The 25,431-nt window shown below is 41.0% G+C and overlaps 1 protein-coding gene across 1 annotated transcript in view; it reads left to right on the top strand.

The window, feature by feature from the left end:
* The window catches only part of scn8aa (sodium channel, voltage gated, type VIII, alpha subunit a), a 107,356-nt gene that overhangs the window by 60,187 nt on the left and 21,738 nt on the right, over positions 1-25,431 (top strand). The window contains exons 15-23 of the mRNA XM_062052878.1: positions 4,535-4,849; positions 6,173-6,308; positions 6,538-6,776; positions 11,235-11,408; positions 11,504-11,860; positions 11,929-12,402; positions 15,288-15,405; positions 16,151-16,305; positions 20,340-20,513. Of these exons, the coding sequence (XP_061908862.1) occupies positions 4,535-4,849; positions 6,173-6,308; positions 6,538-6,776; positions 11,235-11,408; positions 11,504-11,860; positions 11,929-12,402; positions 15,288-15,405; positions 16,151-16,305; positions 20,340-20,513 (2,142 nt within the window). The remainder of the gene's footprint in view (positions 1-4,534; positions 4,850-6,172; positions 6,309-6,537; positions 6,777-11,234; positions 11,409-11,503; positions 11,861-11,928; positions 12,403-15,287; positions 15,406-16,150; positions 16,306-20,339; positions 20,514-25,431) is intronic.

Genomic DNA, 25,431 nt, shown 5'->3' with positions numbered 1-25,431 from the left:
TGCATGTGAAGTAGCTCATGATTGCAGATGTTATGGCGACAATAATATAATATAATATAATGAAAATATAACAAGAACATCACCGGCTAGCTCATGTTACCATTAGTGGTTTAAAAGATCATATATAGTTTATAAATGTCTATATTTTTCACAATTTGTAGTCATATTGTTGCTAAAATTATCTATCAAAATCGCTATCACTAGCTAACAACACACAAAGCTTACTCTACGTACTTTACGTCATTACTGTTCGAAACCGTAAAACAATGCTTAAAACATTTGGAAAGTTAGCGCCCTGTAGGCATCTGCGTAAAGGTTGCAAACAGCCCCTTTAATTGATCAGTGGTTCATATTGACAGTGTTGTGACAGTATGTTGTGGCAAACAAAAGAACACATATTGACCACATGTGTTGTAGCACACGTTCAGGCTCTGAGTAATTCACAGTGATTACATGAATGTTTTAGAAGGTGCAATGCTGCAGCTTTGCGAAGGCCTGACATTGGCTCCGCCATCGCTCATGTTGTGTATAGTGTGGGTTTCACCAATCTGCAAAACAAGACATGCAGGCTTTATGTAAAGTGGCTTGTTTGCTTGCAAATCTCTGTTAACTTTACATTCAGCAACGACTCTTGCCAAAACACGTGATTTCAGCTGAGCTGTTGTTTATCTGCTGTGAGGTTTTATTAAAAGCTGGATCGATAGTTGGCAGCAGCACAGATTGTTGTCATCATGACTCATGTTCCTCCCTAATGCTATTTTGGCTGTTCTGTGTGACCCTGGCAAATGTCAGATATCACTGACCCAATTTCCCCCCTCTTGTTTATTAAGTCACGTGATGCTTAAGCAGACCGTGCGTCCTAGGGAGAACTGCATGACGGGTTGCATTTAATTTCAGAATCAGAATCAGAATACCTTTATTGTCATTGTATGGAAACAACAAAATTGGACAGCAATCCAGCTCAGAGCTTTTAAAACAAACCTACATAAAATAGTCTTAAGACAACAACAATAATAAAACAATTTAAAATTTAAAAACATAATAAAATGTAAAAAAACATGTTTCACAGTAGATCTTTATCAGAGGTAAGCAAGTAATAAAGTGGTGAGTGTTCAGGTAAGTGCAGAGTTTAGGGCAATAACAGCTCTAGGATAGAAACAGTTTTTCAGTCTATTTGTCCTTGCTTTGATGGTCTTATAGCGCCTCCCTGAGGGCAAGAGTTCAAGCCAGTGGTGACCTGGGTGGGATGAGTCCTTGGGAATGCTGTTTGCTCTCCTGTTGCAGTGTCTCTTATGCAGGTCCTCTAGTAATGTACGAGGACATGCAGTGATCCTCTGGGCTGCGTTTATGTCCCCCTGTAATCTCTTTCTCTCTGCCACCTTGCAGCTAGAAAACCACACGGAGATGCCGTAGGTCAGTATTGACTAAACGGAGCAGCGATAGAAGGACAGGAGCAGGTTATCAGCCAGATCTATTTTCCTCAGCTTTCTCAGAAAATACAGTCTTTGCTGACCTTTTTTCTGGAGTGCAGTGGTGTTGCTTTTCCAGGTCATGTTGCTTGAGATGTTCACGCCCAGGAACTTGACTCCGAGACCCTTTCCACCTCCTCTCCCAAGATGTAGATGGGCTGGATGGGCTCAGTGATTTTTTTTCCTGAAATCAACAATCCGCTACTTGGTCTGTGTGGGATTGAGAATGAGGTTGTTTTTTGCATAGTGGTCTGGCAGTGCCTTCACCTCTTCTCTATAGGCAGTCCTACACCACAAAGACCCATCCATTCATCCTTTTTGTATATTACTTGACCCAAGGCTATTCAACTGGCGGCCCAGGGGCCAATTCTGGCCGGGGAATGACACCAGTTCAGTTCAAAACTTGGTAGACAAACGTCTCTCCTATAACCACTAGAGTACTCCTGTTGTATAGAGGAACTCGGAGATGACATGACATTTTAACCATGCTAGCAAACATAGAACACTCGAATCAAAACGTTTCATTTACTTAACCAAGGTGTTCCTGAAGGCACCCTTGTAAGTCCTCTCCTCTTCGGGAATTCCACATTTTTCCCATAATGTAATTTATGTATTAAGGTGTTGCTGTAATTTGTTTACTTTAGATCAGGGGTCTCAAACATGCGGCCCGCGGGCCGCACGTTATTGTGCGGCCCCCACCTTAATATGAACTTTTAATGTTAGTGCGGCCCGCAAGTTTTATATGAATGGCGCTTGACAGCGTTGTGTGCGGAGCTGAAGCATTCTTGCCAACCCTCCCGATTTTCACCATCAACAATATTGAGGACAACAATATTAAGGGCACGAGGTTTAGCATCCACTTTTTCTCCATACAAACAATGTGCCTTCACAGTCACATGTTATATGCGGCTTCAACAGACACACGTAAGTGACTGCAATGCATACTTAGTCAACAGTCATACATGTCACACTGAGGGTGGCCGTATAAAAAAAACTTTATCAATGTTACAAATATGCGCCACAATGTGAACCCACACCAAACAAGAATGACAAACACATTTTGGGAGAACATCCTCACCGTAACACAACATAAACACAACAGAACAAATACCCAGAATCCCTTGTAGCCCTAACTCTTCCGGGCTACAAGGAATCTACCAATCATGGTGTGGTATATGGCTCTCGAGGGCAAAACATTGACGTCACTTGCGTGATGCAAGCAGAGAAACGTTTTGCTGCTTTTCCACGAGACCCGCACGCGCTCTCCTCCCTCCCTCGCTCGCTCGCTCTCTCTCGCTCTCTCTCTCTCTCTCTCTCTCTCTCTCTCTCTCTCGCTCTCTGTCACTGTGTGTGTGTCTTTCTCGTTCTCGCCGGTCCGGACGGGGGAGACGAGCGGTGCGGTAGCTTCCGAAGGAGCGAGCGACAATACAAAAGTGTGGTGCACTGGACCGCAGCGCTGATACTCCGACAGAGAGTCGCTGGGCGAATCGGACGTGTAACACGTTAGTCGTGATCGGGCCTAATTGTCCTACCGTGACTGTAAACTCCACAGCGAGCCTAAACGACACACATTGCGGAAATAACATTATTCTCCGTGCATCGGTTAAATAGAAATATATTCTACAACCCCAAACATGTCTTTTTCAAAGCGTGCAGTGAAGAGAAAGGTTAGTGATGAGCAAAGACAATTCCAGGAAAAGTGGGAGATACAATATTTCTTTGTTGAGCACAGGGGCACCCCGACGTGTCTTATTTGCACAGAGAAAGTTGCAGTGCACACAGAAAGTTGCAGTGCACACGAATACAATTTAAAACGTCATTATACATCTAGACATGCTGAGGAGTATGCAAAATACCAGGGAGATGAAAGAGTGAACCAGGTTGCACATTATGTGTATGTGTATACATTGTTGCTGACTGGAGAAATCAAATTATTATTGTTAGAATAGAATAGAAAGTACTTTATTGATCCCTGGGGGAAATTCAGCACCACAGTTCGCTCACAATAGACAAGAATAACAATAAATAATATAATATATATAATATATTATCTATATAATATAATAAATAATATAAATATATACTAAATATACTACATATACTTTACATTTAAGTGCAGTCAAGGAACATATGCATTATACAGTCTGATGGCTGTCGGTATGAAGGACTTCCTGTGTCGTTCCGTGTTGCATTTTGGGAGTCTGAGCCTTCCACTGAACGTGCTCATTCTCCCCGCAAGGTCCGAGTGTAGTGGGTGGGAGGTGTTGTCCATAATGGCTAGGAGTTTTGCTAGACTTCTCCTCTCTTGTTGTTACTTATGACTGATTTATTTACTTAATTCTCATTTTGTTCATTTATATTTTGATTTGATTTTGTGTTGAAAATAAAAATAAAGACATTTAAAAATAATTTTTTTAAGAAATATTTTCTTGCGGCCCAGCCTCACCCAGACTCTGCATCCAGTGGCCCCCAGGCAAATTGAGTTTGAGACCCCTGCTTTAGATGCAGTCAGTAGTCATTTGTTCAACTTCTTTAGTCATACTAGTAGTGTTCCTCAAGGTTTAATTTGAGGTCCTAACTTTTCTATTATTTTGTCTATTCAACTAGTGGCAACGAGTCCGGGCCCGCAGTCCTTAGTTTTCTGGAAATGTGCCCCCCAAAACAATTTATTTGAATATCCCCGGCTTAACCTATTCATGGTCATTGGGGCCTGCGGGAGCACTTCTCAGCCGACATCAAGCAGTGTTTTTTTGTTTTTTTTAAAATAGAATGACATCAGCAGCAGCATGACGCACTGTAACTAGATAATTAATTAATCACCTGCCAAACACACAAACTCACATTCACACAAGACATAGACTTGTATTAACCAAAAATGTATGTTTTTGGACCTTGGGCAGTATCTATGCAATACATATTTCAAGAAGGCACATTCCGGCCTGATCATTGTTGTGCTAACAACTCTGTGTTGGTGTTCATCCTGTTGCTCGAAATGCAAGTGATTGTAATTCAAAAGTTCCCACATTTTCTTTTCACTCATATATCTCCTCTCTGTTCCCTTCTAGTCCCTTCTCAGCATACCCGGCTCGCCCTTCCTGTCACGCCACAACAGCAAGAGCAGCATCTTCAGTTTCAAGGGCCGCGGTAAGGACGTGGGTTCAGAAAATGAGTTTGCCGATGATGAACACAGCACGGTGGAGGAGTGCGAGGAGCGCCGGGGATCCCTGTTCAGCCCATACCGGCGAAGCAGCTACAGCGGCTACCACGGCAAAAGGAACAGCACAGTGGATTGCAACGGCGTGGTGTCCCTCATCGGCCCTGGGCCCGGTGGACGCCTTCTGCCTGAGGTGAAAATAGATAAGGCAGCTACCGACGACAGTGTAAGGAAGGCAATGAGTAGACCTATCTAGGCATGGCCCCTCCGTCCCTCTCGTCCGTTCCTTTCTTTCTGACCTGTCATCTTTGCAAGCCCGTATGTATCTCTTGGCTCAGCGCTCGCCCTGCCCGTCCCCTCCCGACCCCCTACTCCTGCAGTGTATGCTGCCCTCCATAGTAAAGTTAAGGATGGAGACATACTATACATACATCTCCTTGTAAACATACTGAAGGCAGCCCTACATTTCATGGGTTAGTAAAACTAGGTCTATCGCTGACTTTCAGGCACTTTTTTCTTGGACTAATTAATTTATATATGTCAGTGTACTGTGCAAAATACTTTTACAAAGCAAAACAAAGAAAATGCTCATTGCTTCTCAGGTGACATCTCCACAGAAGTGACAAACACTATTAATTTTGAGAAACAGCATACAAAGATGAGTTATCTTGCTCCAGTGTGTCAATGTGTTCCTCCTTTAGGCATTCAGGGCCTCTGCGAGCCTGTGTGGGTAGCTCTACAGTAGGTGGTGGAGGAGACATTTTTAACTGCTTCCCTAATGCATAGACCACATCCCGTAGCAGTTGGAAAGTAACGCACACACATCCTATCTGATGGATATTAATAGGATTTAAGAAAGCAAAGGAGGGCTCCTTGTTTGTCTCAGCCCTTCTCTGTTTTCCAAACTGTCCCTGATGAACGTTAGCAAACTGAATTACTGTAGTAGTGTGATGTTGATGATAGTTAGCATGGTAGATGTAGAGCAAAAAAAGCATGCCTAATACTGTAAGTAGGACAATGGATATGTTGTCTGTAGAATCCTCTCCTTCTCTTTGACTTGGAGCATGCTTAATGCATGACAACTGGACTGACTTGAACGACTCGCCTTCATTTTCTCTCTTTTCAGTTTGTGCAATTGAAATTATAGTATTGTAAACTATAGTAAGTAGAAATTAGTTTGCAAGCAAAAGTGCTTGCAATCCAAATATTATGTTGCAGTGCAATAGTGCCTCTACCATGCCTACAAGGCCCTAAATATATTCTTGTAGACACAGAACACATTTAATCTAATTCGGACACTCTTTTATAAATGGCATAAGTAGTCCAGAACTCAACTGCATGCATTTACAGCATCCAAAACACGTCCTCTAACCAGCTTTGAGAAAAACGAATGACACATGCCCCGATGCCTGCCAACAGTAATCTCAAACTCGACTACTTTTAGCTGCCAATGCTGTTGTGCACTTCCCTCCGCCGACCACCGGTGGCAATGTGGGATGGTGTTCATGTCCTCTCCATGGGTGCTTGATTCTTCCTCTCCTCCTGACAGCCAACTACTGAGGTTGAGGTGAAGAAGAAGCTGTCGGGCTCCCTGATGGTGTCTGTGGACCAGCTCAATACCTCCTTTGGGCGGAAAGAGCGGGCCAACAGTGTCATGAGCGTCATTACCAACACACTAGTGGAGGGTACTGCCACTTTAACCCAGCTTTTTTAACCTGCTTTCTCATTATTCTTTAACTAGGGCTGCTCTCATTGGTTGGTTAGTTTGAGATGAATTTCCTGCTTATCTGCTTTGCATAGCCCAGCAGTATCAGATACATACAAATCGTATATCATTTAAGACCTCTGCATGCAGTTTGCTTCAAGCACACAAGTATGTTTGGTTGTGACCTTTTATCCGCGCTATTTCTTCAGAACTGGAGGAGGCCCAGCGCAAGTGTCCGCCATGCTGGTATAAGTTTTCTAACACATTCCTTATATGGGAATGCTCCCCCACTTGGTTGAAGATCAAGGAGACAATGAACCAGTTCGTCATGGATCCCTTTGTGGACCTGGCCATCACCATCTGTATCGTCCTCAACACGCTCTTCATGGCCATGGAGCATTACCCCATGACCCCTGACTTTGAGCATATGCTGTCTGTGGGCAATTTGGTAAGTGTTACTTCAATGGAAGAAAATACATTCTGTGTTTCTTTATAAGCTCACACGTTTGCTACATTCCCCCCCTGGTTGGGTGCTTGTGTGTTGCCATAGTGGAGCAAGCTTGTCTCGCCGCTGGTTGGCTGACTAGTGGGAGGCCTGTATTAATATTTCATGAAACCTGATCGATGAGCTGCTTCGAGATGTTGCCTGAATTATAGCTCGGCTAAATCAACTTTAACCTTCCCACTGTTAACAATAGTTGAACTCGTGTACTGTGTCCAGAAGAAAACGCAGAAGTATTTTTAAGTACAGTTTGAGCTATATTGCACACAATAGTTTGAGGTATTCACTATGATGATTTTAATCTGCATTTAAAGCACTTTTTTGGGGTCTTGCTGAGTGGTTCTCACAGTTTTTTTGGGGGGGGGGGGGGGGGGGGGGGGTTGGTGGTAGCAGGGGTGTATTTTGTAGCGTCCCAGAAGAGTTAATGCTGCAAAGGGTTCTGGGTATTTGTTCTGTTGTGTTTATGTTGTGTTACGGTGCAGATGTTTTCCCGAAATGTGTTTGTCATTCTTGTTTGGTGTGGATTCACAGTGTGGCGTATATTTCTAACAGTGTTAAAGTTGTTTATACGGCTACCCTCAGTGTGACCTGTATCGCTGTTGATCAAGTATGCGTTGCATTCACGTGTGTGTGCGTACAGAAGGCGCACATATCTTGTGACTGGCCCAGCACGTTGTTAGAATGGATGAAAAGCGGACGTGACGACAGCTCGTAGAGGACGTTAAACGCAGTGCCTTTAAGGCACGCCCCCAAGACTGTGGTCCGGGTGGACTACGAGATATAATGACTGATGAACACCTTCGTTCGATAATGAAGGTTGCCCCAGCTCAAAGCCTGAGCCCTGACATTAATGAACTAGCATCCAAGAAAAGATGCCAGGTATCTGGCTTGGGCACATCAGATTAGATCAGTGTGTTGCAAACTAAGCAGTTTAAAGTCCTGAATGGTTGGTTTATTCATTGTTATTTTATTTTCAAATTTATTAGCCTGTGGAAAAAGTTAATGTTGATATTTACCTCAGAAGGCTGCAAATAGAAAAGAGGCATTCAATTTTTATTTAAATTGTATTTGATATGCCATTGATATTTTTTAATTATTATTATTATTATTTGAAACTCGATTTTGCATGTCACTATAAAGTTATATAAGCCTTGCTTGTTCAATATTCAATGCAAAACTTGTTTGGGTCCCTATTAAAAGGTTAATTTGTTCAACCTTGGCCCGCGGCTTTGTTCAGTTTTAAATTTTAGCTCACTCTGTATTTGAGTTTGACATCCCTGATAGATAGTAACTATTGGATATGCTTTGGTGTAAATTATGCAAACATTTTGCCCCACAGTCCTGTTTGTAACCCATCTGTCTTTAAGATGTTCGTTTGTGGAGGCATTCTCAGATTGCAAATGAAACCACGTCCCATCCTCTCCAAAAGTATCATAATTTATTTTCTGAAAGTGTACACTGTTAAATGTATATCTGGAAAACGAACAACACCCCTATTTTTTTAAACTTCATAAACATTATATAAATTCACCCGGTCACATTAGGTACACTCTCTGATCAATATAGACTACAGAGTACAGAGGTGCATAAAAATTAAGCTTTTACCAGCATTTATGTCACTGCATGCCGACCGGCTGATACCTTTACTTAAAAGGTCCGTATTATGATTTTTAAAACACTTCCTTGTAGTCTACATAACATGTAATAGTGGTGCTTTGGTCAAAATTTTGCATAGATCATGTTTTACAGACCACATTCAAGCCGCTTTCTGACCATCTCTTCAGTATGCAACGTTTTGTGGGTGTTCTTATTTATGTGCCTCCACTTCGAGTGCATCTTCTCCCCGTCAGCCAGTTTTTAGTTTTTAGCGCTTCCATAACGAGGCTACTGACAAAAGTTCAAACTATATGCTACTTTTTATTATAAATGGCCACAGCGGATGATGCATGTGCATGTACTCGCCAGTCTGCCCCACAATAAGAGGATAGAGAAAAAGAAGGAACTTAGTGACTACAACTTTGAACTACAATAGCGGACTCGCACAAAACTCTTCGGTAAACCTCTACCATATGTGGAGATACCTGCTGATGTCACACTTGGTAAAAACGTCACAAATTGGGCAAATTCCAAACAGCTCGTTTAAAAGATGTATGAAGGAAAGAAATATTTGTTTTATAAAAATCTCTGCCATGCCTCTATGGTTTAATTTCAAATTATCGGGATTTATGCAGATCCCAAAAACAAGTACCAATAAGTAAAAAAATAATAGGTCCTAGTATTGTACGGTATACCGGTACTGATAAAGTACCGCGATACTAATTAATTTAAATCAGTACTATACTACCTTTGAAAAGTACCGGTACCGTTCTTCCATCTGAATGCCGCTGTGCGGCGGTGACTACAGAGCCGGGGCGCATAATGTTGAGTGAGTCAAAACGCACACACAAAGTGCATACAAGCAATAACATCGAGGAGAGAAAGAATGGCAAAAAACTGCAAAAGAGGGTGTGTGAAGCACAATATGGAGGTATTTGGGCTTCAAAACTATTGATAAAAGTGACGCATTAAACAGGGATGCACCGCGCTGCAAGTTCTGCTTTAAATCACACCTCGCCAAATGTGGCGATTAGTATTACCACACTTGCTTCAAACATAGGTCAACATTTAAATAATAAGCATTCAGATCTGCACAAGGAGTTATAAAGGAGTTATAATGTAGTTGTTACACCTGTCCGGCTGTTTGGCTCCGGTGCAGACCGTAGTCGAGGAGCACAGGGCAGACTTTCCTTCCAGGGCGGTTGTTTTCATCGGGGGTAACACCCTTCACTTTACCTGGCAATCGGTCTGCTAAGCTCCGCTTTCCAGTCAGAATTCAAGGCCGCTGATTCGTAACAATCTGGTTGCTTTTTTATTAGTTTTGCAGGACACAACCGGACCCGTTCATCCTTCTACTGCGCAATGCACATGCTCCCTCTCTCTCTCTTTACTCGCCCACACACTCACTGACGTCACTCAGCCAACACGTTGCCATTCTCGCAAACACACATACGCTACTCTCATGAGTTAATCAGCTCCTCTGTTGTGCACATGTAGATACATAGAAGCGCACACAGCTGCTTGGCTGGATGCCAAATATTAATTAGCGTGGACATAGAGTTAAAATGCCCAATTAGCATCAACTAATGCAAGTGAAATTACTAAATTTTGCAACAAATTACTACAATTTGTGTTTTATTTATAACACGTGTGTTTTACCTGCCACATGGCTTATCTGTGTACATTTATCCATAGTTTTGTCTTTAGTACTTACTAATAATTTTATTTTTCTTAAAGCACAGACCAGGAGTGGCAACCATAAATCATGAAGCATTTAATACAATGTCAGTAAAGCTGTCTGTTCTATTCTAACCCAATCCTTGATTATGGCAGACTATATGTAATATGGAAAATTGTAAGTTGTGCTTTGAGTGCAACAAGAAAATCCCAATATGTTTAATGAATTTTAACCTTCTAAAATTGTTCTTTGAGTGCAATAGAAAACATATGTTTAATGTATTGTAAGATTTTCTGTTAAAATAAAGCCAATATTGACATTTTTCATAGTTCCCTTTATTTGGAAAAGTATCAAAAAGTATCGATATACATTTTGGTACTGGTACCAAATTATTGGTATCGGGACAACCCTAATAGATCCTCTTTAATGTCCAAAAAAGTACGCTGTAGCCAAATTGCAAAACCCCATGGGTAAAAGCATCCAAAACTGCGTGCAAGCTCACGCCCAAATGCATGGACCTTATGATTTGAGGCCTTGGTATTGTTTAACATGAGTACCTGACATTGTAACCAATGGATACTTGGTCAGGTTGGCTTCCAAGAGTGTCGATAGTATTTGCAGTTTCTTATGGTATAATGTTGAAATGGAAAATTAAGGCAAGTAGAGCCAACCTGATTAGTGGAGTTGAGCCAAGCCAGTATTGACCAGTACAGTTGAAAAGCGGTATTACTGTTAGGTTCCTGACCCCGTGTCTGCATTCTATTCAGATTCGATATTTCATGTTATGTTTTATTGATCCCTGGGGGAAAACTCTAGTTGGCACACGGAGGAGAGATGTCAGAATAAGGGGAATGTGACTTTGGCAGTGTTCCACAGCAAACTGGCATCCCGCCAACAGCCAGGCTTACGTTCCATATTATCATCTTCAGTGGATCTTAAACCCTGCAATCCCCAAGTCAAGTCCTCACTGACTAAGCTATTGCTGCCATATTATGAATGTTTGCCAACCTCAGTAAATGGACTAGCTATCACAAAGAACGGCTCCATCATTCTTTACATCGTTGCACTTCCAGAAAAGAGTAATGTTGAACTAAATGCATTTGTGTGTTTTCGACCTTCTCTCTTGCCAGGTGTTCACTGGGATCTTTGCAGGGGAGATGATGTTTAAACTGGTGGCCATGGATCCTTATTACTACTTTCAAGAAGCCTGGAATTGTTTTGATGGCTTCATTGTGACGCTGAGTTTAGTCGAGCTGGCTCTAGCTGATGTCGAGGGTCTTTCTGTGCTGCGGTCGTTCCGATTGGTAAACACTACAACCCTAACCTTAAAACATCAACAAACAAAAGATGCTGTGTTTTTTTACAAAGACTAATTTCCTTTCCTTCCGCCTTCCTCCAGCTGAGAGTGTTTAAGCTGGCCAAGTCATGGCCGACTCTCAACATGCTGATCAAAATCATTGGTAACTCGGTGGGCGCTTTAGGAAACTTGACTCTAGTGTTGGCCATCATCGTCTTTATCTTTGCCGTGGTGGGCATGCAGCTGTTTGGCAAGAGTTACAAAGACTGCGTGTGCAAGATCGACGCCGACTGTGAGCTGCCACGATGGCACATGAACGACTTTTTCCATTCTTTCCTGATCGTCTTCCGGGTGCTGTGTGGTGAGTGGATTGAGACTATGTGGGACTGCATGGAGGTGGCAGGCCAGGGCATGTGCCTCATCGTGTTCATGATGGTCATGGTCATCGGTAACTTGGTGGTGAGTATCCTCACAAGAGAAATGCTGTCTAATATTGACAGAGCTTAAGTTTTCGTCTTGCTGCAAAGGTGTTGAACCTGTTCCTTGCCTTGCTGCTGAGCTCATTCAGCGCTGACAACTTGGCTGCAACAGACGACGACGGGGAGCTCAACAACCTGCAGATTTCCGTCATACGCATCAAGAAAGGTATTGCGTGGTCAAAAGTCAAAATGCGTCTGGTGATGGCCAGTTTGTTGAGAAAACCGCCAATGGAGGATGAGCAGAAGCCTTTGGACGACATGTACGACAAGAAGCTCAACTGCATTGCCAACCACACTGGGGTCGACATCAACAGAGATCTGGACTATGCAAAGAATGGTAATGGGACCACCAGCGGCATTGGCAGCAGTGTGGGCAAGTACATGATCGACGAGGACCACATGTCGTTCATCCACAACCCGAACCTGACCGTCTGTGTGCCCATTGCTGTTGGGGAGTCTGATTTTGAGAACCTTAATACGGAAGACTTCAGTAGCGAGTCGGAAAACGAAAACAGCAAAGAGGTTAGTGCTTCAGTTGGGAATGGGTTATACATTATTGTCAAGACAACAAATTGACAGATTGTACCCAATTATTTTTTGACACCCTATGTTGGTGTACAATCATGTGGAAAAAAATACATAATTTGTGGTGGTGAGTTTTGCTTTAGAAGACATGCTAGCATACATGTAGTATAGCAATAATAAAAATTATACAAGATGTGTTAGGCTAGGTTTGTGCGATATAGACAATATACGATGGAAATGATATAAATTTGGCCGACGATAAAGCTTTTAATACTGTAGCCATATCATGATAATGCGTGTTAATGACACATTCTAGCTGTGTCATGCAAATAAACCAGGTTTCTTACAAGTAACTTTATCACTGGAGGACAATGAATAGGTAAACATGCCACACTACACACCGTAGGAGGATACAAAAAGCATAGCTAACCGCTACGCTCAAACTCTTGAGTGTAAACAGAGATGGGCGGATCGATACAAATATCAACAGTCACGATACCAAGTATAGTATCAGTAGAGGTAGCAAATAAGTGGCTAGATAATAGCATATTAGTATGAACATAGGTATGGCTAATTTTGCCGCCGTAACTACGTAGTATTGGATGGATACTCAAATTTGTCGTATAGCCCAAACGTAATGTGACATATCCAAACAACAGAAGATTAAATGCTATTAACAGTATGCCTTTTAACAGTAAATGAGCAATTAGATTAATAATAGTTTTCAGAAAGTAATATAACTGGAAACAGTGCAATATGTTACCGCATACGTCATCAGTTAAATTTAGGCGCCTAGCTATGTAACGCATTTTGAAATGGTTTTATTATCATTCATATACCAAATATATGTCATAATAATATATCGTATATCGCAAAAAACTGCATAAATATTGTGATATACGATTTAGGCTGTATCTCCCATCCCTATGTCACTCGTGTATTGCCTAAGTGTTGCAGAGTGAACTAGAAGCTGTGCTGCTCTGGTAGCACCAGACTTTTTTGTATTGGGATTTTTTTCATGAAAGTTAAAATGCGGGGAAAATACAGAAAACTATTAAAACAGATGGGCGCTGGGAAAGAAAGGCAAAATATGTGATATTCTCCAGGAAAACGGGAGTGTTGACATGTTGTGTATTTGTCAGAAAAATAACATCACAGGCAACACAGTTGAGGTGCATGTTTTGCCAAGTGTTCATCCTTGTAGAAGCTTTAGCTTATACAAACAAATACAAACCTCATGGAGTGTCCCATATTTTAACATGTGTACAAAAGGAAGTGTACACACTGCTGTGAATAGATTGGACATAGAATCTTAATTTAAATACAAATACGATAACTCAAGTATTGTCATTTGTAGCCGAGCAGACAATGTGAATGAAATTGATACTTAAAGGCCTACTGAAATGAATTTTTTTTATTTAAACGGGGATAGCAGATCCATTCTATGTGTCATACTTGATCATTTCGCGATATTGCCATATTTTTGCTGAAAGGATTTAGTAGAGAACAACGACGATAAAGTTCGCAACTTTTGGTCGCTGATAAAAAAACGCCTTGCCTATACCGGAAGTAGCGTGACGTCACAGGAGGAAGGGCTGCTCACATTTTCCCATTGTTTACAATGCAGCGAGAGCGATTCGAACCGAGAAAGCGACGATTACCCCATTAATTTGAGCGAGGATGAAAGATTCGTGGATGAGGAAAGTGAGAGTGAAGGATTAGAGTGCAGTGCAGGACATATCTTTTTTTGCTCTGGCCGTAACTTAGGTACAAGGGTTCATTGGATTCCACACTTTCTCCTTTTTCTATTGTGGATCACAGATTTGTATTTTAAACCACCTCGGATACTATATCCTCTTGAAAATGAGAGTCGAGAATGCGAAATGGACATTCACAGTGACTTTTATCTCCACGACAATACATCGGCGAAACACTTTAGCTACGGAGCTAACGTGATAGCATCGGGCTCAAATGCAGATATAAACAAAAGAAATAAACCCCTGACTGGAAGGATAGACAGAAAATCAACAATACTATTAAACCCTGGACCTGTAAATACACGGTTATTAATTTCCAGCCTGGCGAAGCTTAACAATGCTGTTGCTAACGACGCCATTGAAGCTAACTTAGCTACGGGACCTCGTCAGAGCTATGATAAAAACATTAGCTCTCCACCTACGCCAGCCATCCCTCATCTGCTCATCAACACCCGTGCTCACCTGCGTTCCAGCGATCGACGGAGCAACGAAGGACTTCACCCGATCACCGATGTGGTCGGCGGTCCGGAGACAGAGGAAGTCAAGGTGAGGTCGGCGGCTAGCGCGTCTGCTATCCATCTCAAAGTCCTCCTGGTTGTGTTGCTGTAGTCCGCCGCTAATACACCGATCCCACCTACAGCTTTCTTCTTTGCAGTCTTCATTGTTCATTAAACAAATTGCAAAAGATTCACCAACACAGATGTCCAGAATACTGTGGAACTTTTCGATGAAAACAGAGCTGTTTGTATTGGAACACAATAGTGTACCAATACTTTAGTGACGTCACGCACATACTCATCATACCTAGACGTTTTCAGCCGGAAGTTTTGCGGGAAATTTAAAATTGTACTTTATAAGTTAACCCGGCCGTATTGGCATGTGTTGCAATGTTAAGATTTCATCATTGATATATAAACTATCAGACTGCGTGGTCGGTAGTAGTGGGTTTCAGTAGGCCTTTAAAGTTAGTGGTTTTGGTGTTCAATGTTGTTAAGGCTGTTTTCCTCTAAGAGATTATATAATGTTTACATTTTCTAACTGGCCCCTCATTAGGATTTAGGTGTTAAGGAAACATTTCCGTGTTTTCTGTGTATTCACATTAAAATAACATCTGGGTCTTCGCAGCTGGACGACACCAGCTCATCAGAGGGAAGCACGATTGACATCAAGCCAGATGTGGAGGAGGTGGTGGTGGTGGAGCCGGTGGAGGAATACATGGAACCAGAAGCATGCTGGACAGATGGTGAGACCACTGCTCCCATTGCACCCATTACCTCCAGTCCACAGCGCCGAGACTCCCTTGGGCTGAGTGAAAATGATAGGGCAGCTGGGTGAAGGACGGTTTCATTGTAAAGGGTCACTCAAGCATGGCGGCTATTTATCATCTCTGTCTGACTCTCTCGCCACTGATCCCTACCTGCCCTCAAGATATTTCTTCATTACTTCTTGAATACTGTTAGCCCTGAATGGGAGAGGGTTTTTTTCCCCGGTAAACATGTAGTCATATTCTACTTACTTTCACAAATTCCTCAATTTTTAAGGATTTGTGTTTTTTTTGCTAATATAGTCATGGTTCTTGACCTCTCAAGATAGGCTGGTTCAACAGACAGATCATGTTTGAATTGAGGTATGGGATACATCAGGGCTGTCAGACATGACTATGCCTTTCTTTCATTTCATAAGCGTTCAGTTGCCTTCCTTGTGCTTTAATGTAGAGGTTTTATTATGTATTTTACCCATTCCCAGAAGCATCCAGGAGTGGAGCTGTCTAATTATTTTTGACCTATTTATCCATGCCATATTTGAAACTGCATGCTGAGGTATGAGACACCCAATCAAGGAAGAAAAGGGCACAGTCCCGCTAAGACTCATGTAATCTGCGACTTAGTACATAGATGAATCCTGCTTTAATGTGACTCCATGCTTGTCACGTGTCGCTGATTTAAAAAAATAGAATGAAATTCCCATCTCCCCCTGTGTTCATATAGGATGTGTGGCCAAGTACAAGTGCTGTGATGTCGACATTACCATGGGCTGGGGGAAGCCGTGGTGGTTCTTGAGGAAAACTTGCTACCTGATTGTAGAGCATAACTGGTTTGAGACCCTCATCATCTTCATGATCCTCCTAAGCAGTGGAGCTCTGGTGAGTCATGGCGTGTGTACAACAAAGATAAATGTACAACGTGTAGTGGTGGGGCTTCAAAAAGCACTGCTGACTTGGAAGTTGGCAGTTGGCTCCAAATTACATTTTTCAAACAAAAAATATAAGAACACCACTAACGGATTGCATAAGTACTAATAGTCAAGGAGCGGTGGAATTAACTTGTAAAGGTCTGTATTTGTCACAGTTTGAAGAAAAACTTTGGAAAACGTTCTAAACATACCAGAGACTCAAACAACAATTTTCAGTACAGGCTGTCTGTTTTAGGATGGAACGATAGGAAAATGGTCATGATTTTTGTGACTAGATATATCAAGGTATTGTTGAATGTGCTCAAAAATTACTTAAACTGAAGTCTTTTTAACAAGTTTTATTTATTTTTTTTATACATAAATAACTAAATTAATAGACACATTATACTTTTCTTGACTGAAGAAACATTAATTATTGATCTGACTTCTTAAAGGTGAAATGCACTTTTTTTTTTTAAATATTGCCCATCGTTCACATTAAGAGACAAGAAAACAAAAGGTTATTTTTTTTCCGCTTTCTAACATATAAGAACAGGCTTGTTCTTGGTGGCCAGCAATGCAGCTAATGGGAGCAATCAATTCTACCACTAAATCAATTTAAAATGCATTCAAAACCTGTCACCAATACTTCATTTGCGTTCTGTAACCTGCATAATGACCAAGCTGTAGCAACATTTTTTTTGAGGAACTCTTTTTCTAGCGTACTAACACATCAGCGCGCTACGGTTTTAGTCGTACAAGTTAACTACGGAAAGAGATTAGCTAGCTTCTACGTCAGCACGAAACGTGTTTGAGTTTGTAAAGCACAACACAATGTGATAAGATACCAATCCGTACTGACTGAAAAACATGAACAATCATATTACAGTATCTGTAAAGTATTAGCACACATTTTATGTTTTGTTTGTACACAGCGAGCCAGACAGTGTATGCTGTTTGTCATGGTACACGCATTATTTGCTGCATGTATCATGATCAAGATGAAGTGTGACTCACTCGATCGAAAGTTGTCTGTTTAGTCCAGCTGGCCAGGGACGTTTTTTCCAGTTAGTTATGGGTAAGCACTCCATTTATGTCAAAATAGCTTGTCTCCAAATTCTACATTTTGCAGATTCAATTCACTTTCACCTCACTCTCTTGGCTTTTGTCTGCTCCAACGTCTCACACTTCCTTCGTACTGGCTTCTAGAAGCAGTAGTTCATCCTCCATAAATTCAGATTCAAAAAGATAAAGTTGTGAATCCCTTATTTGTCCAAAAATAGTTGTCTTTGTTGTTTGTTACTGAATCTACCATGTTTAGAACACACTCGCGTGTTTGTATCCGGAAGGGGTTGTTGCCAGAAGTCAGACGTACACTGCTATGGAAACGGAAATAAATGTGGCGAATAATTAGTTCCAGCAATGATTAAAATGACCAAAATACGGTAAATTTTGTAAATATTAGGTATTGTTACTGTCTGTTACTGCATTATATATAGACTTGCAGTGTGCATACAAAACGTTGATGGAGGGTTTTGAAGTTGTTTTAGAGGGCTTGACTCCTATTAGCCGCATCTTCCAAGTCTTTTTATCAGCTTTAAAATATATATATTTTTTTAAAAGACACGTTTTCTTGTCTCTCATAATTATTGTGAACCATAGGCAAAATTCCTAAAAAAGTGCAGTTCCCCTTTAAGAGCCATACTGTGCATCCAAAAAGTATTCACAGCGCTTCACCTTTTCCACAGTGTTATATTACAGTCATATTCCAAAATGGAATGAAGTAATTTTTGTTGTCCAAAATTTTACAGACAATACCCCACAATGACAATTTCAAAAGTATTTTTTGCAAATGTATTAAAAATAAAAAAAATCATATGTACATACCATAAGTATTCACAGCCTTTGTTGATGCTTTTTTGGCAGCAATTACAGCCTCAAGCCTTTGTGAATACGATGCCACAAGCTTGGCACACCTATTTTCTGGGAGTTTTCTGCATTCTTCTTTGCTCATTCCTTTGCAGCACCTCTCAAGCTCCATCAGGTTGGATGGGAAGCATTGGTTTTCATCCAGGATGTCTGTACATTGTTGCATTCATCTTAATCTAGTCAGGGAGGTAACCAAGAACCCAATAGTCGCTCTGTCAGAGCTACAGCATTCCTCTGTGAAGGGAAGAGAACCTTCTAGAAGGACAACCATCTCTGCAGCAATCCACCAATCAGGCCTGTATGGTAGAGTGGCCAGACGGAAGCCATTTCTTCGTAAAAAGTTTGCCAAAATGCATCTGAAATACTCTCAGACCATAAGAAACAAAATCTACTGGTCTGATGCAATAAAGATTGACCTCTTTGGTGTAAATGCCAGGCATCATATTTGGAAGAAACGAGGCACACTCATCACCAGGCCAATACCATCCCTACAGTGAAGCATGGTGGTGGCAGCATCATGCTATGGGGATGTTTTTCAGCTACAGGAACTGGAGACTAGTCAAGGTAGAGGGAAAGATGAATACAGCAATGTACAGAGACATCCTGGATGAAAACCAACGTTTCCCATCCAACCTGATGGAGCTTGAAAGGAACTGCATATAGGAATGGGCAAAACTGCCCAAAGATATGTGTGCCATGTTTGTGGCATTGTATTCAAAAAGACTTGAGTCTGTAATTGCTGCCAAAGGCGCATTAACAGTATTGAGTGAAGGCTGTGAATACTTATAGACATCAGCTTTAAATTGTTTTTTATTTTTAATACATTTGTAAAATGTTTTTAAAAACCTTTTCACATTTTCATCACGGGGTTTTATCTGTAGAGTTTTGAGGATAAAAAGGAATTTATTCCATTTTGGAATAAGGCGGTAGCATCACAAAGTGTGGAAAATTGAAGTGCTGTGAATACTTTCCGGATGAACTGTATTCTTATTATTTGAGGTTTTTAAATATCTTTGTCTTCTTCTGTTTTAATTTGTAAATTTTTAGAATGTTTCTTAAAATGAAAGGCAAAACAGGGGATGTTTATGTTAATGTGTTTTGTATTAATGCTAGCATTTAAGTTAGTTAGCGATTAGCACACTAGCTGCTTCTCCAGGAAATTAGCAGTATCACTGTGAGCTTTTCAGAGTGGTAATCAATCATGGTTTTATGACAATTACAATTTTAAATGGCAATACTAACCGACAATTTTATCGCAGTTTATTATTACGACTATAATTGTTACGTCCCTAGCCTGTATACAATGGAGGACAAGAAAACACGTACAAGAGAAAACATCAACCAAAAATGACTAGACAAAGAGAGAAGTAAAACTATAGAAAATATTACAGTTGCTTTTGAACGGTGGAATGATCTTCAAGAACAAAAGGATTTAAAAACGGAAGTTATATTCTTGTTGAAGCGATAAGTATTAGCACTATAGTATTAGCATGAGAGCTGCAGCTACAGCCTCAATGCATATTTTAGGGAAAACAGTTAATATAAACAACAACATTTCTGCTTGTCATAACCTTCATTCTTTTTTTTCCCTAACAAACGCACATCCTCAGCATTGAAATTACACTTTGAACATGTGTGCATTAAAACACTAAACTCTCCATGCCTTAACACAGATCACAACACCAACACCAACATGCAACCACTCTCATGTGCGTTTTATTGCAGTGGCTGTGCGGAAACTATGTCGCTGTATTTAACATTTTGGGCACCACGTGCAGAATGGATTTTGCAAAAGACACCTTTAAGGCTCTTTACTATTTATTTAACTGGGGTCTTTTGTGGCTGAAGGTCAAATGGGATGTGGAGCATGTTCCTCCATCCATCCATTTTATACCGCTTATCCTTAAGCATGTCAAATTCTACTTAAAGAACAGCAAATATTTCTGTATTTGTGAATTACCATTAGTTATTTGATTTATTTTCCCCTGTGAATCACTGCATTCAGTTCATTAGCAAGATTGTAAATTATCAAAGTGTCTTTCTGCGTGTGATGTGTGTGTCCTGTTTCTCCCAAAGGCCTTTGAGGATGTGTACATTGAGCAAAGGAAAACCATTCGGTTCATTTTGGAATATGCAGACCGAGTTTTTACCTACATCTTTATCCTGGAGATGTTGCTGAAATGGGTGGCCTATGGTTTTGTCAAGTACTTCACCAACGCTTGGTGTTGGCTGGACTTCTTCATTGTGGATGTAAGTCCCTTTCTTGTCTGAATTATAGCTTGTAGTTGTCCCTCAAACACACACACTGACCTAATGATGCATATATTAGCATTCTACTGCAATTTATTTAGTATGAACCAAAAAAGCTAGCTATTTTTTAACAATACTAATATATGGTCCAATGTGTTTAGCTTCCTATTCTAATAGTTACACGTAGTGTAAATGAAGTTAGATTTTGACATATTAGTTACTGATTATATTTAAAAAGGCATGTCTATAAGATGTGTCTTTTTACTTCCCAATCCCTGTTATGGTCTGCCCCTCTGAGAGGCTTCAATATGTGCAACAACCCTCTTGTTTGCAATATATCATTGCTCAGTATGTTGGTTGCAAGGTGAAATTAACTCCCTGATGCAACATATTGAAATAAAACTAGAGGAAAATACTCAGTCAGCCAATCAATAACTGAGCTTATTGAATGCAGCCATATTCAAGTCTTGCTCAGAGCGTCGGGATGTTTCAAAGAAGTGTCTTTGTAAAGCTGTCTCTGCTCTTGTCATTTAAAACATCTTGATATGAGCCTTTGTCCCTTCTCTCTGTGAACTTCTCTACTCCCCCTATCTGGTGTCAAGCTTGAAGGACCGGGAAAGAGAATGTTATATTATTGAGCACAAAAACAACATAAACATCATATGATCACTCTGTAATGGTGATCTATAGCAAAACACAATATTTCATATTGATGGTAAAACACAAAATGTTTAAATGCATTAGAATACAAATGTCTCCGACTTCAGTCCTTCTTCTTGAACCAAATACTTCTCCGCAGCCTAAACCTGTGAATGGATCCCCATCAATGGCTAGAAGTTTCTAATTTGATAAGCGTATCTAACACAACACAAACCCTCTGTTGAAAAAGCCATCATAATCATTCCAGAATCTTTACGATATTATTATTATTAACAAACATTCTCAGATCATGCATTCTTTTGTATGTACAAACCTCACACACAAACATTAGAAGAAAGATAGACAAAGTGCACACATTAGTCCTTTCATATATTGATTCTGGTTGTTGCCATTGGAGACTCCCTCCCTGTAGGTGTGCTCCCAAATAGTTTGGGACGGTGCAGCTTTCCAGTCCATCAGCCTAAGAACCAAAAGTAATTAAACTAACCAAGAGCAAGAACCTTGTCCCTCCCTTTCCTCATCCCCTGTCCAATCCTCTGGAAAGTGTAACCTCAGGACTGTGATGATATTGTGCTGAGATGTAATGATGGTGGGTGACAGGCGCCCAACGGTAAGTTTAGTCTTCACTAGCGCTCCCCCTTTTTAAACAGCAAAAAAAAAGTGTGCTTTGTGTTGTGGCTTGACTGTGCCTCTTGCTGTCCCGTGTTGTGGGGTGCAACCTTTGTCATGGACTCGGAAAGGGGGGCGGGGCACCATCATTAAAGCAGCCTATGTTATTGTCTGTGTGAATGTGCTTGACTCTTTTCCGCATTTACCCTTCTTTTATGTTATCCATTTAATTTTTGTATTCTTGAGTTTTATTATTAGAACACGGTTCTGTGATCATTTTAACATCAGGGCGTGAAAGATGCAGATGTCAAAGTTATAAGCGTAAAACCTATCACATGTTGAATATTAAATTGATACTTGATATATCTTTAAAAAAACAAGTTAATGAGGATTGTTGATCAACAATACCGTAATTTCCGGACTATAAGCCGCACCTGACTATAAGCCGCACCAGCTAAATTTAGGGGAAAATACAGATCGCTCCATATATAAGCCGCACCCGACTATAAGCCGCAGGGTTTTGATGTGTAATTACCGTAGTATATAGGGGTTCCTGCTACCACGGAGGGGATTGTCGGGACAGAGATGACTGTTTGGGAACGCAAAGCGTCCCATTTATTAACAATAAATCTTTCAATCATTCAATCCAACTTTCACATCTTTGACATGGCGAACAGCATTCGTGCAGAGTACAAATAATACAACGGTGCAAAGTAATACAAAGTGCTCGCCTGTACGTTATCAAAATAAGCAGCCTACCGTTATATGAAAAGTCAGTCTTTAATCATTGTGTCATCGTCTTCCTCCTGCGTACTAAAACCACCGAAATCCTCTTCGTCGGTGTTGGAGAAGAACAGGCCGTAAATAAGCCGCACCCTTGTATAAGCCGCAGGGACCAGAACGAGGGGAAAAAGTAGCGGCTTATAGTCCGGAAATTACGGTAATTATAAAGTATGTGAGTAAGTGGCTTGCTAGTGTCATACTTCACTCATTCTTTCTTTTTCCCACTCAGATTGTCGTCATTATTTTGTTCTGTTCCCCGTTTGCTTTATTTCTGTTTGCTTTGCGCTGTCGTCATCCTGGGATCACAGCCCCCAGATGTCATTGGCCTTGCCTTGCAGAAGGATGCTGAGGTACTGAGGCCCCGCCCACACAGCTGGCCCAGTGGGGGCCACAGGCTGGCCACCCCAAATGGGTGCGCTCCAAGGGGTCAGGTTGAAGGTGACAATTACCCCCCCAAACACTGTAGAATAAACCAAGGCAAAATCTTTATTTTTCTCTGTTTACCTACCAGAGACACTTCTATAGTTCGCAAATGCATTAATTTATAGTATGGCCTTTTTGTCTATTGCCTAGCAACTGCTGTTTACTCCCCCCCAGCCATTTTTAAAAAACATATTTAATGATTTTCTAATGGCGTCAGTCAAAATGAAGATTTTGCCTGTTACAACCCCCCAATGCGACTTTGGTAAGCTTTGGATGTTGTGTTCTCCTTGCGGTGAGTTTGACCAGTTGGTGTCAGTGGCTGGTTGGAGGTACGCTCACGTGTGTTGACGTTTTCCTCGTCTGACAGAAACTGCTGCTCCCCTCTCACACAGGCATCCGCCCGAACGCTGCACTCAATAGCAATAAAGAGAAATTCATTTCCATATTCCTGATTGATGAGCAGACAAACGCACGACTGGAAGAACTTCCCAGCCACATTTTACCTTCTTAATGGCTGTCAACACACTAGATGTAATTTTGTTAAGTCTTTCCGGCATCACTCACCAAACGGTCCTCAAGTAACATTAGCGCTGCTTATTGACCACTCTCCATCATCCATATCCTCCTTTTGTTAACAATGCAGTGCTGTAAATGTATCGAATTTAGATCTGCTACAAAGCCCTGCAGCTATAGGGGCTCTGTGGTTAGCAAACCATCACTCATGCCACTTTGTCCAATTTTACATTGATTTTACTATGCATGCTCCACATTTTAGCTCTTAATGCATTTGTATTTTGCTCACTACATCCCTTCAGGGGCATTGCACCAAATTCTGTTCCCCCATGCACAAGAATACCAAAGGGTCCTCCATCCCACCCTAAACCCTACTTTCACCACCCCATGACCAGGGGCATCACTAGGTTTGAAGAACAGGGTGTCCCTTAATGCTCGCACACTAAATGAACTACATCAGCGTGATGGAACAGTTTGGATTGGATATTAAGCGCTGACTAAGGGTCTTCAAATGATTTATAAATTATTTTATTGTAAAATCCTTAAAGGTGCCATATGTAATAATTTCATGTCATATCATCGTTTAATGGCCCTGATATGTCAAAAGGCATTAATAAATCATGTTCTTTTCGAATACCTTTATAACTGATAACGGTAGTTCAGCTGGGATAATGCTCATTTCAAAATTAGATTTACAGCCCCGAAAATGTTTTGTTGTTTTCATTTCGATGCCCTGCACTCCACCGTTTGACCAATTAAAAAGTCTGTGAGTGTGTCACATCCAGATTACAAGTTATGCACCGCCATCTTTGTCGAGCTACTGCCTCTGGTAAAGTTACCAAACGTGTCAGACCTTAGTAAATCTAAAAGGCATCGTTACGATTCTCAACTTATTCATGACAAAGCCACCAACAAAACGAGGATTTGTATCGGGGATGCCTTTGAAAAATGGAGACGATTGAAGGCGGAGAAGATTTTTTCATCTGACGCCAAACTTGCTAATTTCCTCCTAAGTCAGGCATTTGCATTTTCTTATTACTTGTAATAAATGGAAATGGACATTTTTTATGTAAACTATATTGTCCAATACAGTCTATGATCTTGTTTAACAAAGCTAGTATGTTTGTGCAACGAATGCTTAGGAGCGAAGCAACATCACACTAGTGTAGCTTAGCATGCTAGCCCGGTCAATGACACATCGACATATAGGCTAACGGGGGAATATATGCCTGTTAGCCTGTATGTCGATGTGTCATCCAACTGACAGGGCAAAATATATTTTCGACAAATAGAACTTATGTGGATATGGGTACTGTCAGTGCCTATTTCATTCTCAATATGCTGATACGCGGAGGAAATGCGTTCCAACATTAGCACGGCTAATTGCGGTTTCTGGTACATATGGGGTGGTATTTGCTTGGCACAATATAATGCATTACATGTAATGATTTTATACTTTTTGTATTGACATGGTAGTAGGTTATATGATTAATGAGTATCGTGGTTTTTGCGTAACGTGGGTTGGTTCATAGAATTGCACTCTGCACTAAAAAATAGTGATGTGCGTACATGGAAGAGAATGCAGTGCGTCAGGTTTGATGCAACATTGAGTTATGATGAACAAAATGTGGTGGTAATTTTACTATTGGCCTTGGCTTGCCATCAAAGTTGGCCTACGGGATATACATTTACATTTATTTCGATGGTGGTCCGTGCAGTCAAACTAGACATTTTAGCAGGGTAATGCCAACAATTTGTCCCGATTCCTGACTAAAATATTGCTGCGTACTTTACAAATACATTTGGCTAATCGACATCAGTAAAATGTGGCATAATTACCATCTTGCAAGAAGCATAAACAAGAGAAACCCACAGCGTAGGACTCGTAGATTGCCATTTGAAGTTCCTTGGAGTAGGATTCGGATTCGGC

This window comes from Entelurus aequoreus, linkage group LG07 (assembly GCF_033978785.1).
Source record: "Entelurus aequoreus isolate RoL-2023_Sb linkage group LG07, RoL_Eaeq_v1.1, whole genome shotgun sequence".
Lineage (NCBI taxonomy): Eukaryota > Metazoa > Chordata > Actinopteri > Syngnathiformes > Syngnathidae > Entelurus > Entelurus aequoreus.
Note: the sequence above shows the minus strand (reverse complement) of the source record. Positions and strands in the feature narration are given on the sequence as shown.